The sequence below is a fragment of the Grus americana genome, chromosome Z (assembly GCF_028858705.1).
Source record: "Grus americana isolate bGruAme1 chromosome Z, bGruAme1.mat, whole genome shotgun sequence".
NCBI classification, from domain to species: Eukaryota; Metazoa; Chordata; class Aves; order Gruiformes; family Gruidae; genus Grus; species Grus americana.
In genome coordinates this window covers 62,817,033-62,832,609 of record NC_072891.1, presented here as the reverse complement: position 1 = coordinate 62,832,609, position 15,577 = coordinate 62,817,033, and the positions used below count along the sequence as shown (strand labels likewise).

The 15,577-nt window shown below is 38.2% G+C and overlaps 1 protein-coding gene across 10 annotated transcripts in view; it reads right to left on the bottom strand.

Annotated features, from left to right (window-relative positions):
- Positions 1–15,577, bottom strand: part of FER (FER tyrosine kinase) — a 186,777-nt gene that overhangs the window by 71,308 nt on the left and 99,892 nt on the right. For 9 of the 10 annotated variants that reach the window (XR_008574637.1, XM_054809463.1, XM_054809460.1 and 6 more), the window contains one exon: positions 3,522–3,578. Coding sequence is in view for 8 of the 10 variants with exons in the window: in XM_054809463.1 (XP_054665438.1) it covers positions 3,522–3,578 (57 nt within the window). In the remaining 2 variants the exon portion in view is untranslated. Of the gene's footprint in view, positions 1–3,521; positions 3,579–15,577 lie in introns of those variants that run through there. The other variant, XR_008574639.1, reaches the window with a different exon arrangement.

Below are 15,577 nucleotides of genomic sequence, written 5' to 3'. Positions count from 1 at the left end.
AATAATGCAGACAGCTAATATAACTGGTATGGAACTTCGAAATGTGTTCATGAAGCCAAATGAGGTTTTCTTCCAGTATTGGCCCCTAGGACAATGCAGTACACATAGACATAATACAGCTATTACATGGACACAGCATATGAGTTCTACTTTGACCTTGCTAGAAAGAGAAAAAAAAATATTAATTGTGTAATTACAATTTTCTCATCAACCCTCTTAGTAACTCCTAAAGTCAACAGGCATTGATAGCAGTACTGTTTTTTCCTTATGCTTACTCCTGCACTCTTTCATTTTCACACTATTGTATTTCATCAATAGTTTTTAACTTGCAGTATATAAAAGACCAAAAAATAATCGGTGAAACTAGGAGAAAATACATCAAAATAACAAACCTTCTCATATATACAAGAAAGAAAAAACGCTAAAGAAGAAAAATGAAAACACTGAATATTAATTTTGATCATAAATTAAAAACACTGCAAAAAAAGTACTGTTGTTGAAAAAGTTACATGATCCATCATTTTGTTAAATGCTAAGCTCAGCACCGCTCTATAAAGACAAATATGTAAGGCCTCACATTTGGACAAAACTTCAGAAGGTAGCTCCTTTAAAATCAGACTTTTTAGGTCTTCAACAACATACCCCCAGGATAAGTTGTTTATTTTTTTAGTTTTCATAGAAGAAAACTGATATAATAAAGACCATAGAATAATGTCCATCAGATGTATTTTTTTACTTAAACAAAAACAATAGGAAAATTACTTAGGACACAAGTTGAAGGAAGCAGGAAATTGTGGGGATTATAATAGAACCCTGGTATCAATGAAAAAAGAAAAAAAGAAAAAAAAAAGAAAAAAAGAAAACTGAAGATCTCATACTTTCAGTTAAGTTTTGTATTTCCCAAAGGATAAATACAACTCAATTTCAAATCTACGCCTGATAAATTTCCACTTCTGTGTCCTGGTATCTGGGGCTGCATCTGACTTCAAAAAACAGAAAAACTCTGCTGGAAATGCTTTCCTTTCTTTCCTGAGTGATGAAGATTTCATTACATCATGCATTTGAATACTGTATTGACAAAGGAAGAAGACAAAAAAGAAACTCACAGATAGAAAATACTAATATGCTGCTAGTAACAAGGGAAGAAATTTAGGCCTAAACACAGGTTTCCAGTATTATTTTATATACCCTAGGATAAGGAAGATATAGCTGGCAAGTAAGCCATAAGATCTATGACAGCAATCTGCCCTTCTAAAATAGCACTTCTAGAGGCCAGGACACTACCTCTGATATTTCAAATGGCAAAAGGTGCCCAAAGGTAAGAAGCTGAATCACTCCAGCACACTTTTCCTCTACTCTTGGTCAGCAGTATTGAACAGTGAAAGCTGATCCTACCTTAAAGGAATACTTAAGTATTGAAAAAGCCTTTTTATTTAAAATACTTAATTATTATTACATATATAATTTTTATTACAACATGTTCCTTTCATGTAACTTTCATTTTGTGGGATATCATAGAATTAATACTGAGTAAATAAACAGACCATTTACTCTTGAGGTCAAGGAAAATCTTCATATTTTCTAAAGTTTGTATCCTCTTATGCATCAAGTTTTCACGCTTTTTCTCCTCATCTTTCCCAGGCCACTCAAGATTTTATAGACTCTCAGATTTCTCATTTCCATGGTGAATTGCTGTAGTTTATTTAACATTTTCTCAAACAGATGCCGATGGCCCCGTCATTCTTATCTTTTCTAGTTTGACTATATCTTTTTAGAGACGGATGCATAACAGATTTATACTGTGTTCCAAGAAAGTTTTTACCCTGTTCTGTATTTTTAAAGAACATATCCTTCTATAATAATTTTTAAGCACTGAGTTGTATTTATTGAATATTAAAAATGCTTTGTGCCAAAAACATAGGATCATAGAATCATAGAATGGTTTGGGTTGGAAGGGACCTCAGAGATCATCTAGTTCCAACCCCCCTGCCATGGGCAGGGACACCCTCCACTAGACCAAGTTGCCCAAAGCCCCACCCAACCTGGTCTTAAACACTTCCAGGCATGGGGCATCCACAACCTCTCTGGGCAACCTGTTCCAGTGCCTCACCACCCTCACAGTAAAGAATTTCTTTCTAACATCTCATCTAAATCTACCCTCCTTCAGCTGAAACCCATTACCCCTTGTCCTGTCACTACACTCTCTGATAAACAGCCCCTCTCCAGCTTTCCTGTAGGCCCCTTCAGGTACTGGAAGGCCACAATTAGATCTCCGCGGAGCCTTCTTTTCTCCAGGTTGAACAATCCCAACTCTCTCAGCCTGTCCTCACAGGAGAGGTGCTCCAGCCCTCTGATCAGCTTCGTGGCCCTCCTCTGGACTAGCTCCAACAGCTCCATGTCTCTCCTGTACTGGGGCCCCCAGAGCTGGATGCAGTACTCCAGGTGGGGTCTCTGCAAGAGCAGATGCAATGCACATGTAAATTCAGTGATTTTCACATTGCTTTAACTGTTTTTACTCATCAATTGATATTTATTTTTTAGCAAGACAAAACTTTTCAGTGCCTGAAACATCTTTATTTTTCTCCCTTCATATTATTCTGTTTACGTAAGTGAAACTGTCGCAGTACCTTTATTTTATGCAGACACAGCTCTGTCTACCAGCAGATAATACTTTTTGTAATCTTATGCTGCCAAAGAGATTTTTTCCCTGGGTAACAGAATTTTCTGACAGTATTTAATTCCCCTATTTCTTGAACAGTTTATCAAGTCTTTTAGTGTGTACCATAGCAAGAAGGCAATTATTGCTTTCATTTGTCTCCTCCTTGTTTAAGCCTATTTTTCAGTTTTTGGGAAATCTTTTGGAACACTGTGTCTACAGTGGCACTCCCAACTGTCTTTGTAGGTGCAAAGGTGCTGAAAATGTAAGTGAGGTATGAGGCTTACCTGATTTTAAAGACTTATAGCTCCTAAGCAGAACTCGTGATACAAGCTATGCTATACAAGAGTTAATTTAATACATATAAGATTATGAAGTTACCTAACAATCAATAAATCATACAAAAGCAACGAACATTTGTTTTAACAAATACTGATTTTAATAAATCTTATTAAATCAAATTTTATACATACATAAATTTTATATGTAAATACATAAACATAAATGTTTGTGTTTATATTTTGCAACATTTTTTGTAAGACTACACGAAGTAAAACAGCCACATCACGCTTTATAGAAATCTAGTTAGCTTAAAAGCCTTCCAAAAGAGAAAAATATGTATGCTAGTTCAGTGTGTGCTGAAAGAAAACACTTTCAGCACACAAATTATATAATTGTATCATTTACCAGTAAATGTGATTTACATTTATTTAAAGCGCAATGCTGTCTAGTGTATTACAGTAAAAGAATTGATAAAAAAATTGCATACCACAGTAATTTAAAAGATGAAGCAAATAGGAAATGTATAGGCTTAATGATTACCATATGCTTATTTAGATCTTGTTTAGCTCCCTTAATTACTTACTTTGCCCAGTAATTCTCCCAGTGTGACATCTTCATGATTGAGAACCCATTTCTTATCCTATGGAAAAAAAAAGGAAAGAAGAATTTTCAATCTGTGCAAATATGTAAGATATAGTTTCTATAAGATGCATTTCAGTAGAAATGGAGCTAAAGAAGCATTATATTCAGATCACTCAATCAAAAGCATGCCAGGAAGTTTACTTTCTAAGTGTTATAAAACAGAGTTTAGAAAACTTGCTATACAATAAAATATTGAAATATACCATATACTAAATTTCTATCGGAAGATTAAGCCTACAACATGACAGTATGCAGGTAAATAGAGCACTATGCAAATTTTCACACAAGCTCTGGAAATTATTATCTAGCATCCTGTTTTTAACAAGTACCTCAGTCAAAATCAGGTAAGAAAATTTCATTTTAGTATACAAAATACCTTATTGATAGATTAAAAAAAAAAAATTTTCTCCTCAGTATACATGAAAAAGAACTGTTTTTTCTACCTATTAACCAGACACATATTTGCATCTCTTATGTCTTCTTTGGTAGTTTGAAATACTCCAGGCAACTATAAAAAATGCTAGTTACAGTATCTGTTCAGTGCTGATGACCAACCCTGCAAAAACTCCACAACACCCTAAAGACATATCAAAAACAATTATAAACTTCTTGCTACACAGACATATTTAATAAAGACTTAGCTAAAATGTTGGAGTAGGATATTTTAAGTCTAACCCATATTTACTATTTTTGCATTTCATTTCTCTGTCAGCACCTCATCTACTTACCACCTCACAAACACTATTACTGCTCCTCATGTTAGCAGTAAGGTCCTAAGCAGTCTTTACAATTAATGAAAAAAGCAAATATCTAAACAAGCATATGCCAAGTCATTAAATCATTTCTCATTAAAGCTAACAGAAAACCAAGCCAAACATGTTGGTCTTGAAGCACACCTCATATATCAGATTACCAGGTTTTCTGGACCATGGTCATACATGAAAGCATTACTGACGCACACAGCAGCTAACCAGAGTGAGCCCAGGCCTGTGCTGTGCTGCACAACTCCCTTGGCTGCAGGAAGAGAGCCCGCAGGCAGCTCCCATGGGGTACCAGCCATTGCACCACCTGCCTCGCCTTGCTTGTGTCCAACAGAGCTCCAGGAATTTCTCATGTGGACATCCTTTCTGTTTGCCAGTTGAAATAATGAACAGAGTTGTTTCCTTGTAAGAAAGTCCTCTTACAGCTCAGATGACCAAAATGTGAGAATCTCTGCTACAGGCAGGGACCTCCAAGCATGCTGCGTGTGGATCAGTGGCCCATTCAATGCTACACCACCCGGGGTTCCCACCCTCTAAAGGGATGCGAGACTGTCTATACTATTACCTCCTTACAGTGTTAGCTCTAATAAATAGTATTTCTAATGACTCTGAGTGTCTTTCTTACTGGGATCATAAAAGCACCTCCTGGTGCAAAATGGGATCTTTCCAATGTGTATAAATACCTGATGGCAGAGAATGAAGAAAAGGGAGCCAGATCTTTTCTTCAGTAGTGCTCAGTGACAGGACAAGAGGCAATGGGTACAAATTAGAAAACAGAAAATTCGTTCTGAACATGAGGAAACATGTTTTTAGTGTGAGGGTGGTCAAACACCAGGACAGGTTACTCAGAGAGACTTCAGTCTTCATCTGTGAAGACATTCAAAACCCCACTGGACACAGTCCTGGGAAACCCACAGTAGTTGAACCTGCCTGAGTAGAGGGGTTGGACTATAGAATCTCAACAATACCCTTCCAACCTAAATGAACCTGTGATTCAAAGACAGAGAAAAACCTTCTGTATGTAAACAGACCATAGAATAACAGAATGGTTAGGGTTGGAAGGGACTTTTAAAGATCATCTAGTCCAATCCCCCTGCCATGGGGAGTGACATCTTTCACAAGATCAGGTTGCTCAAAGCTCCATCCAACTTGACCTTGAACACTTCCAATGATGGGGCACCCACAACTTCTTTTCCAGGGTCTCACTACCCTCACTGTAACAAATTTCTTCCTTGTATCCAATCGAAACCTACCCTAATTCAGTTTAAAATCATTACCCCTTGTCCTGTCACTACAGGTCTTGGCAAAAAATATCTGTCTGTCTGTCTTCTAAGTCCCCTTCAAATACTGAAAAGCTGCAATAAGGTCTCCCTGGAGCCTTCACCTCTCCAGGCTGAACAACCCCAACTCTCTAAGCCTGTCCTCAGATGAGAGGTGCTCCAGCCCTCTGATCAACTTCATGTCCCTCCTCTGGACTCACTCCAACAGGTCCATGTCTTTCTTGTACTGGGGACTCCAGACCTGGATACTGTATTCCAGGTGGGGTCTCACATGAGCAGAATCTCCTCCCTTGACATCCTGGTCACACTTCTTTTGATGCAGCCCAGGATATAATTGGCTTTCTGGGCTGTGAGCGCATATTGCTGGCTCATGTCCAAATTTTCACCCACCAGCACCCACAAGTCCTTCTCCACAGGCTGCTCTCAATCCCTTCCTCCCACAGTCTGTAGTGATACTGGGCACTGTCCCAATGCAAGTGCACAACCTTGCACCTGGCCTTGTTCACCTTCATGAGGTCCACAAGGGCCTTGTCCTCAAGCCTGTCAAGTTCCTTCTAGATGGCACATCTTCCCTCTAGTGTATCAACTGCACTGCTCAGCTTGGTGTCATCTGCAAACTTGCTGAGGGTGCACTCAATCCCACTGTCTATGCCATTGATAACAATATTGAACACTCTGAGCCTCAATATGGACCCCTGAGGGACACCACTTGCAACTTATCTCTGTTTGGACATTAAGCCCTTGATTATAACTCTTTGGATGCAGCCACCAAGTCTATTCCTTATACATCAAATATTCCATCCATCAAATCCATCTCTCTACAATTCAGCGACAAGGATTTTGTGTGGGGAATTTGCTCTCTTGTTGTAGTAGCAACTAGTCTGTAATATGCTTGGTCAAGCCATGTTATCTGTCAAGAGCCAGGTATTACATAAGAAAATTTTCTGCCAAAGACTGAATCCTAACAGAAGGCATTGCAACAGTCATCACTGCCTTTAACATATATTCAAATTTAAAAGAAAACGTAGAATGAATAATTATTATTTTTTTGTTGTTAGTGAGACAGATAACCAAAAAGGGAAATTTTGACTCCCTAGGTAAGAAAGTAATTTTAAAAATCATATATATATATACACACATATATATATATACACACACACAGATACACACATGTGTATCTGTGTGTGTGTACATCTATATCCCCTGCCATGGCTGAATTCTAGGTTGCTAGAACAGAACATTGAGTACAACCTGAGTACAAAGCTTCATGAATGACCTTTTGTAACATAAAGCTTGAAATCATCTTAAAAGAATCATCTTTTCAAACTGTGAAAATTATTCTTCCCCTTCAGATGGCAGCTAAAACTTTTAACAAAACGCTCCCCACAGGTAGCACTATGAATCAGCACTATTTCCGCTGACCTACACAACCAGTAAAGTCTGCTGTTAACTTCTAAGGAAGGTGGAGGCTTATACTGACTTATATCTCCCTCTTTTTGCAAGGAGAAAAGTATTCAGCAGGTAATCCAGAGATATTCCAGGTAATTGAAAGAATGAAAGTAGAGAATAATTATGCTGCACAGTGCACCTTGCTGGGAAGATGGCTACTCATTACTATCCTCCACATTTTTTGACTAACATGAATTCTACAGAGAAAAAAAAGGGGGCGAGGGGGAGGGGGAAATAACTGCTATTGCAATTTCTATGGTTTTTTCTTATGTATAACATCAGAAAATCTCACAGACCATTGCTCCTGTAAGCTTTGCTCAGTGCATATTCTAGAAACTCTCTGAATGCCTCTATTCACCCAAACTTCCAGCACATAACTCCTGTCAGCCCCATCACATGAATTCCTGTACCACACCATCATGCTGTGTGATGGGATCCACGCTTTGCCATTCTTCTTCCCCGGGTGGGGCACTGGGAGACTTGCAAGGAAATTCTCAATAACCATCAATGGATATTTTTCCTATAGATAAGATTCTTGCTTAAAACTGCCTCACTGATCAGACATCATAAGTAACATATTTCCTTCATCTCCTCCTTTTGATTTTGCTAAAAATTGTAAATATTCTGCTCACTGATGATTTTCTAGATATTTTTTGCTGATTGGATGCCTCATTCAGAAGCTGCTATACTACAAACAGTGGCATCAAACTGCACAATTTCCTTTACCAGTAAAACTCAAGTTTAAGAAAACAATTTGCAAAGAAAGCTGTAAAGAAAACACACACAAAAAGACTACTTGGAGGTATTAACATAATGGTTTTAAACATTGAAATAAATACTGTAAAAGCCGAAAAAGTTATAGAATTAAGATTTAATGGATTTTTTTTACTGCTTACTTCCAAGGATTCAGTACTTCAGTGAATGACTTTTTGAAAATATTGACGACATGACATTTGAAATGCTTGTTTATGAAGAAAAAGTCTGATGCATTATCCTTCGGAGGACTTATTAAAGAAAATGGCACAATAGACTGGAATCAAATGATCCGTTGAAGGATTTGTTATCACTGTATCAGTACATTAATCACTACCTGTACTTTTCTTTTTATGAAAACTTTTCAGTCATTTATTATACCAGTGTAACCTATTCATTACATTATCATCTGCCAGATTTTTCACAATCAAAGGATTGTTCAGAGTTTGATTGGCTTTGTTACTGAAGTTCTTGTTGTGTGTTTAGAAAAGAAATCTTTATTGAAGAGCATAACACAAATTGTGCTACCCTGCTAGTATCAGTTTCACAAAGTATCAATAGGTGAATATTCATCTCAATGGTACATAAATTGAGAATTTGTTACTTATGAGAGCTTTTTATGAATGGAAATCTTTCATTACTTTTGTAGGTATACAAACTACATCTTAAATTTAGGAGACTCATCACGTGTGTCACTCCTGTGGCTACGTGGCTAAGCCAGCAGACTTAAAAGGAGGCCCGTGCTGCCTGAATGATCCTTTCTGCTTCTAGCTGGAGTATCTTCAGAACTGCTCCTTCACTACTCATCAGGCACAGAACTCAAAAGCAGACACCTAAAGAAAATGAGGCAACCCTTGCCATATTGCATTCTTTTTGACTGCACTTCTTATCATTTATTTAGTCTTTTAACTTGTGTATTTACAGTGGAACCTGACACCAGGAATATTTGCCAAATGATCCATGTGAGATTAGCAGAAGATACATACTGTAATAGAATTAACAGAGCAGAAACTGTAACCCAGAACTTCTGTCTACCTAATTTCTCTCCCCCCACCCATAAGCTTTTCTGTTATGCTCCTCCCTCCTGGTTTCTCTCTCTCAGGTTCAATGAAAGCCTTAAGGACTATGAAAACAGTAATATTTTTCCAATAAGGAAGTATCAAAATACTTCCTCCCTTCCTCTCCCCTGCCTCTTATATAGCCTTCACTTTGTGTGAGTGTTATTGTGGAGCTTCTGGATAAAAAGATGGCAGTCTTCATACTACATCCTATTCCTCTATTTGAAAAGTAAACTAATTCACTGGACATTACTTTTTGAAGAAGGAGAAAAAGTTTAGGTGCTGCAGGACACACCTAACACTGTAAACACTACGCAGAGAGAGGTGCCTAAGCCCTAGTACTAGCTAAGCCTGTAATTTTCTCCTAACATTGTAATTTCCTCCTAAGGCACGTGACTCCTCATGCACTGAGAAGACAGATTGGAAGCCTAACTCAGGGCTTTGTATTCTGTGATGGTAGTGAAGCACTTCCAACTCAGTCCCTAAGTCCATCTGTGAACTCAACTCTGAAGCTGCAGATGGTCCCTCTGTCCCACAGTACCAGTCAAGTTGAAGAAAGCATTTCAAGTAGAAGTATTAAGTTAAAAAAGGCTGGAGCTTCACATGTATTAGAGTTTTATATAGTATCTGAAGGCACCTGTGGAGCAATAGAACCCTTGTTAAACTGCACCATAGCAGTTTCTTCAGCAGACAGTAAGAAAGAATCTAAGAGAAGAGATGCTGTCTTCTACATTACACCAGTGTACAATTCTGGCATCAAAAAAGAAACAAACCCAATTTTCTAATTTGCAATGTGTTAGATAACCATTTAAATACCATTTCAAAAAAAAGTGTCACTGGTTCAGACAATTACCTTTAATTAATAAACTATAATATGAACAGCACCGCAAGGTGGACAGTAACAAGGACAAGACTGTTTCTGCTGCAAGTATGTTGTCTCACTAATTCTGTTCAAATTGCACCAAGTTGAATAAGTCATCATGAATTATTTTTGGATAGCTGCCAATAATTAAATAAATCAATTAAGCACACAAAGGAATAGATGCATATTAGCATATCATAAACAAAAGTTAAAAAATAATGTATTTTTTCTGATCTATGTCTGATCATAAACTTCATGATCTTTTGTAGGTGCTTAATTCTGATTGTGAATAGAATGTAAGTATTTCTCCAGTTAAATGCTATTATTCTACATATTAATCATGCGTGTGAAAGATACTGAAAGTTACAGAAGAAATGTGACAGCAAAATGGGAAATAAAAAATAATCTTTAGTGTAGGTATAGATAAACAGACACTGTAATGCCATCAGTCCAAATCACAGAAATTTTCATTTCAATAGAGTTGCTTCTGAATCAAATAGAGCAAATCCACCACATTTCCATACCTAATCATAAACTAATCTGAATGAGAGAGGACAGAACTCTTGAGACTATTAATGCCATTATTATTCCTCCCCAGAAGGAACCTGCTAATGATGTAGCTCTCTTCTTGTAACACCACTATAAATCTCTCTTTACCTTGTGCTTGTTCAGATTTTTCTGTTGTTAATCTTGGACCACAGAATATAAAAGCACTTTAGACAAATCCAGTGACAGAAATCAGTGCTTGAGCACACTTGTTTGCTATCTTAATGATATACCTCATTTCCAAATGAAATTACTTAAGAAATCCAGAAACTTTACTATACCCTACTTTATTTATGTCCTCTGGTTTCCCCCAGGAGGGAAAACTGAATTACGGGAATGCCATACTTCTTAGCCAAGCACAGTAACTGACTTGGCTCAGCTCAGATAGAGCTTCAGTGCTTCTTGGGAGATAATGTTTTATCAGACACAAGGAGCTACTTGGCAAAAGTATGCCTTCAAGATTCTCTATGAAAGAATACCAAGGAATGAAAAGATACCTAAAGGATAGGAAGGAACCACCTCAAGGTAGACAATTCTTAGGAGGAAAGTGAAAGATGAGCAAGAAGCCTGCTGAGATCGCTCCGGTTAGTTAGGCAAAGGGGTTCTTTTTGTTCCCTGGCTGGGACAGGCATTACTGTCCGCTGAAGCCAAACCCTCTCACCTACTTTGTTCAACGGTGTTACCATTCCCTGCTTATTCTTCCTAGTTAGTTACTGAGCAGCCAGTGCGACAGTGTGTAGTGATGGCTGGCTGCTCCCTGGGCCTGAGCCGCCACAGAGGACCCCTGGCCAGTGCGGCTGAGGCTCACCAGCCAGGACCCACCCCACTGCCCTCCACGAGGGAGCAGGGCAGGCTGGGGTGACAGCCCCAAGTTAGGTCAGCCAAGTCCATGGTGATAAAACAGGTCTGCGGTCAAGCTGGGAAGTCAACCTGTGGGTCAGGGCCAGTGAGGGGAACCAGCGTCAGACACAGCCCCGTGACAGGTTCACTGTGACAAGGCAGCGCCAGGCTGAGCCCAGACGCCAGCCGGGGCTCGGGGTCCAGGACCAGATGGATGGGATGGGTGGCCAGGCATGGGCAGGGATGCAAGGCAGCAGGGGCTGGGGCTTGGCTGGGGCTGAGCAGGAGAGCTTCTGCTGAAAGCAGCTCCCACAGGACAGGGTTTAGCCCTGCCTGGGACCTTCACCTCAAAGGGATGAAGCCTCCAGCTGAGGGCTGGAAGGAGCAGCCCTCAGCTGCATTATTGTATGTTGGTCCTGAGCCCTGGCCAGGAGTGGGGATCCTTTCAGGGCCCTTACTGTGCTACCTCTTTACTAATAACATGTTTGGAGTCCTATCACTGTATCTAACCTTTGGAGATACTGCTAGATCTGTTGGCCAAACACTGAGAAACAAGTTGCCAGCTAGGCAATTCACACAGTGGAGAACTTGATCAGCCTCAACATTAGTACGCTTCCCCAGTGGTCAGGTACTAGCTAAAAGTCATCATACTGAAGGTTTATGTAAACAACAGTTTGGTAGTGAGTACCTTTCCAGACTTTCTGAGGCTATCCAGGATACTTGTTTGTTTTCAACAAAGATAAGCATTTTCAAATGGGAGAATTATTTCAAGAGTTAACTGTAACTCACAAAAAACCCCCCTCAAATAAAACAGGAATTAAAGAAATAAAACCTTCATCTGTGAAAAAGAATACTTCAAAAATAATCAGAAATTTCTCTTTTTATTTGTAAAATAAAGTATTCTGGATACGAGAAGATGTTAGTAAGTTTCATGGTTGTCTGGACCATGGTAAGTTTCAAGCCTTGACCAATCAGCAGGGAATCAATTGTGCATCAGTCCTTTCTTCAGTGGAGATGCAGGTACTGGAGTTGTGCACATGGCCACTGAGGCCACAGCATGAACAGCAGACGGTGACTGTGCAAGATGCAATCTCATTTTTCTTCTTCTGAGCTATGAGACTGAAATGTTATCACTATTACCCTAAATTTCTGCCAAACATGTAAGCTCAAGTGTAAAGTGCAGTTTTGCTCCTGCCTATCTCCCTTAATTAGCAGAAACCACATCAAAGAAATCACAAATTATGCCAGGAAGAAGGCTTACAAATTAGTTGCAGTAAATTATAACAGCTTTCCATTAAATGGAAAGCATAACCCACAATGAATACTTAAGTGTTCAAAATCCCCTAGCATTATTTTTCTATAATTTTCAGTAACAATTTCACTCATTAAGAACTCTAAAATGGTACTTTTTCAAATTAAAAACCAGCAGTCAGGCGATTAGATACTAAACATTTTAAAAACAGACATTTGGGGAATTAGATATGAATTTATAAGCCTCAGCTTAAACACTTGGTTTTAAAAATCTTACAATTTCTAATAGGAAAGCAAAAAAGAAAATGCCACCTGTGCCTGTATTCAGTTTCAGAGTACCATCAAACAAAAACCAGGGTTCTTACCCACACTCCAAAGCAGGATTTTTAAGAGGAAGAATGAGCAAATCCTGATCAGGTTCCATCACAGTATGAATAAATAAGACTTCTATGTTATCATCACTGTTATGTACTTATCTCATGTTCTCTGTCACATTATTTACTCTAGCTAGTTCAGACCATATTAAAATCATAAAGCTAGATGCCATCATCTAATGAAGACAGGATCTATAGCAAATTCTGCCACTACTTTTCATCTTAACAGTAGGTGGAACAAAAACCTCTAGAAATTGGAAACCTTAGTTGATTTATGGAACACCAAAATGACGCAAACAAAAGCAAAACATACTGTTTAACAGCATTGAAAACACAGGACTTCGTAACCTAAGAATCTATCTGATCACAGCACAGAGAATTTACCAAAACCCTAAATATCCCTCCCCCTTCCTCTACCCCAGTAAATTCTTCATTAACATTCCTCTAAAAACCCCATAAAATAGAGGGATATTGTCAGCATCTCATGAGTACAGTGCATAAACATGCATTATGCCTGTTTCTTCATGTTGTAAGCAGAAAAAATGCATTCAGAAAAACATTTTGGAAATTAGTATTTGCTCTCTCTCCTCCAAATGAAATAGAAAATATCAATAGTACAAATTACTGCAGCTAAGAGCAATTTTTCCACAACAACAAAAATGGAAAGTCAATCTTTCATTTTCAGTATTATGGATAATTAGAGTAAGATTCTTTTTATTGGCTAATAAAATCATAATCGCAGATTATTTTTCATCACCTGAGTATTCAAATATCACTTATTAGAACTTGATGAACCAGAGGGGGAAAAAAAAAGAAGAAAGTGAGTAACAGTTGTGTACATGTGGATAGGGCCTATCAATGTGGAAATGAGAAATGATCATCTTAGAGAAGTACTATTTTTCACACCACCTACAGCAGTAGATCTCATGTGCATATCGATTTCATGAATCATAAACTATGTGTTTCAAGTCCTTCAGATTAAGTACAGAAATAAAGGTAGCTAGTGGAAAAGATTTTTCATAAGAACAAGTGATTTTTACAAGCAGGGGTTTGAAAAACCCCACTGACAACTTCTTTAAAACTCTTTCAGAATAAAGATTCATGAGCTGTAAAAATTGTTACAGAAGCTGTTTTGCATTATTATTAGCACTGTATTTAGCCACACTGATGAAACTCAATGTGAGCTGTAAAACAGAATAATAGTGCAGATAAGTTTACCTCCTTGGAAAAAGTTCTATTTCATCTGACTTGTTATTATTCCATAAAAAACCGCTGTGAAGTTCAACCTTTCTGCTAAACCAAATTCTAAATGGTCATAAACCAAGAGGGTAGAACTGAGATTTGCAAAACCTACTATGCAGAGTATAAACTGCAAAAGTGACCTCTGATTAACCACACAGATTTTCTTTCAGCATTCCTTCTTGAAAATCAACAGACAAAATTACTGTAGAAGTCAACATACAAACCCAGTTTTCTTCACATTTTTAGAAGAATGAGCAGTATTTCCCTAAGGTTATATTCTCTTACTCATCAAATAACTGGAAAGATGCTGAGGATATTTCAGGAAAAATACAGGAAAAATAAAGATAAATAAAGAAGGAGGAAAAACAAAACCCCAAAACAAAAAACAACTGAGAAGGAACAAGGCATAGAATGTGAAATCCTTAAGCACAGGAAAAGTCAACTTTATGTCAAAACCATTATATTTCAAACACATTACAGAAACTTATAGCATTCCTCTCTACTTAATGTAGTAAATTCAGCTCCCAAACCAAAGTACTCTGAATCACCTGTTAACCAAATATATGCAAACAGAGACATTATCTGCCCTTTATCAGATATGCCCTCCAAAATAGTGAGTTTTTCTATACAAAGGCAAACAATACTGTGTGATAACACAGCTTTTCATTTAAACATTCTGTATGATTTAGAGAGGAATGCAAAAGCACAGTCATATTATGCATGCATACATAAATACACTCAAATAGTTAAAACAGACTAAAGTATTTTCACATATGCACAAACACATTTTCACTTCTACCCATGTGCATGAAGAGGTATGTACAGCTGGGGTTGGGGTATTACAGATGTATATAAAAATGTCCGAGAGAGTCTCCCTGAGCTAAGTAAGATACTTAACCACATAGATCTTACCATGTAAGATACTTAGTCAGTTCCATCCTGATACAACTTCAAAACATCCAGCTGTTTTCAGTTAGATGGTTTCTTTTTCCCAGGAGATAAAACATTTAACTAATTCTTTCAGCAGCATCCTTGTGCTAAAGTAGACTCTCTGCAAGACTGTTCCTTTATATATCCAACAGTCCTTTCAAAATCATTTTTAAATTATAGTGGTTAGTCTGCAATACCTTTCAAAGAGCTGCAGTTCCACATTAGAGCTTCCACCAAATTGCTATTTTGTTCAAAACAAAAGGCTAAGATACTTCACCCTGTCCCTTCCTAGCCACATCTGCTCATCTTGCATTGGCTTTCATAATCATAGAATCATAGAATCATAGAATGGTTTGGGTTGGAAGGGACCTCAAAGACCATCTAGTTCCAACCCCCCTGCTGCAGGTAGGGACACCCTCCACTAGACCACGTTGCCCAAAGCCTCATCCACCTGGTCTTAAACACTTCCAGGGATGGGGCCTCCACAACCTCTCTGGGCAACCTGTTCCAGTGTCTCACCACCCTCACAGTAAAGAATTTCTTCCTAACATCTCATCTAAATCAACCCTCCTTCAGCTTAAACCCATTACCCCTTGTCCTGTCACTACACTCCCTGATAAACAGTCCCTCTCCAGCTTTCCTGTAGGCCCC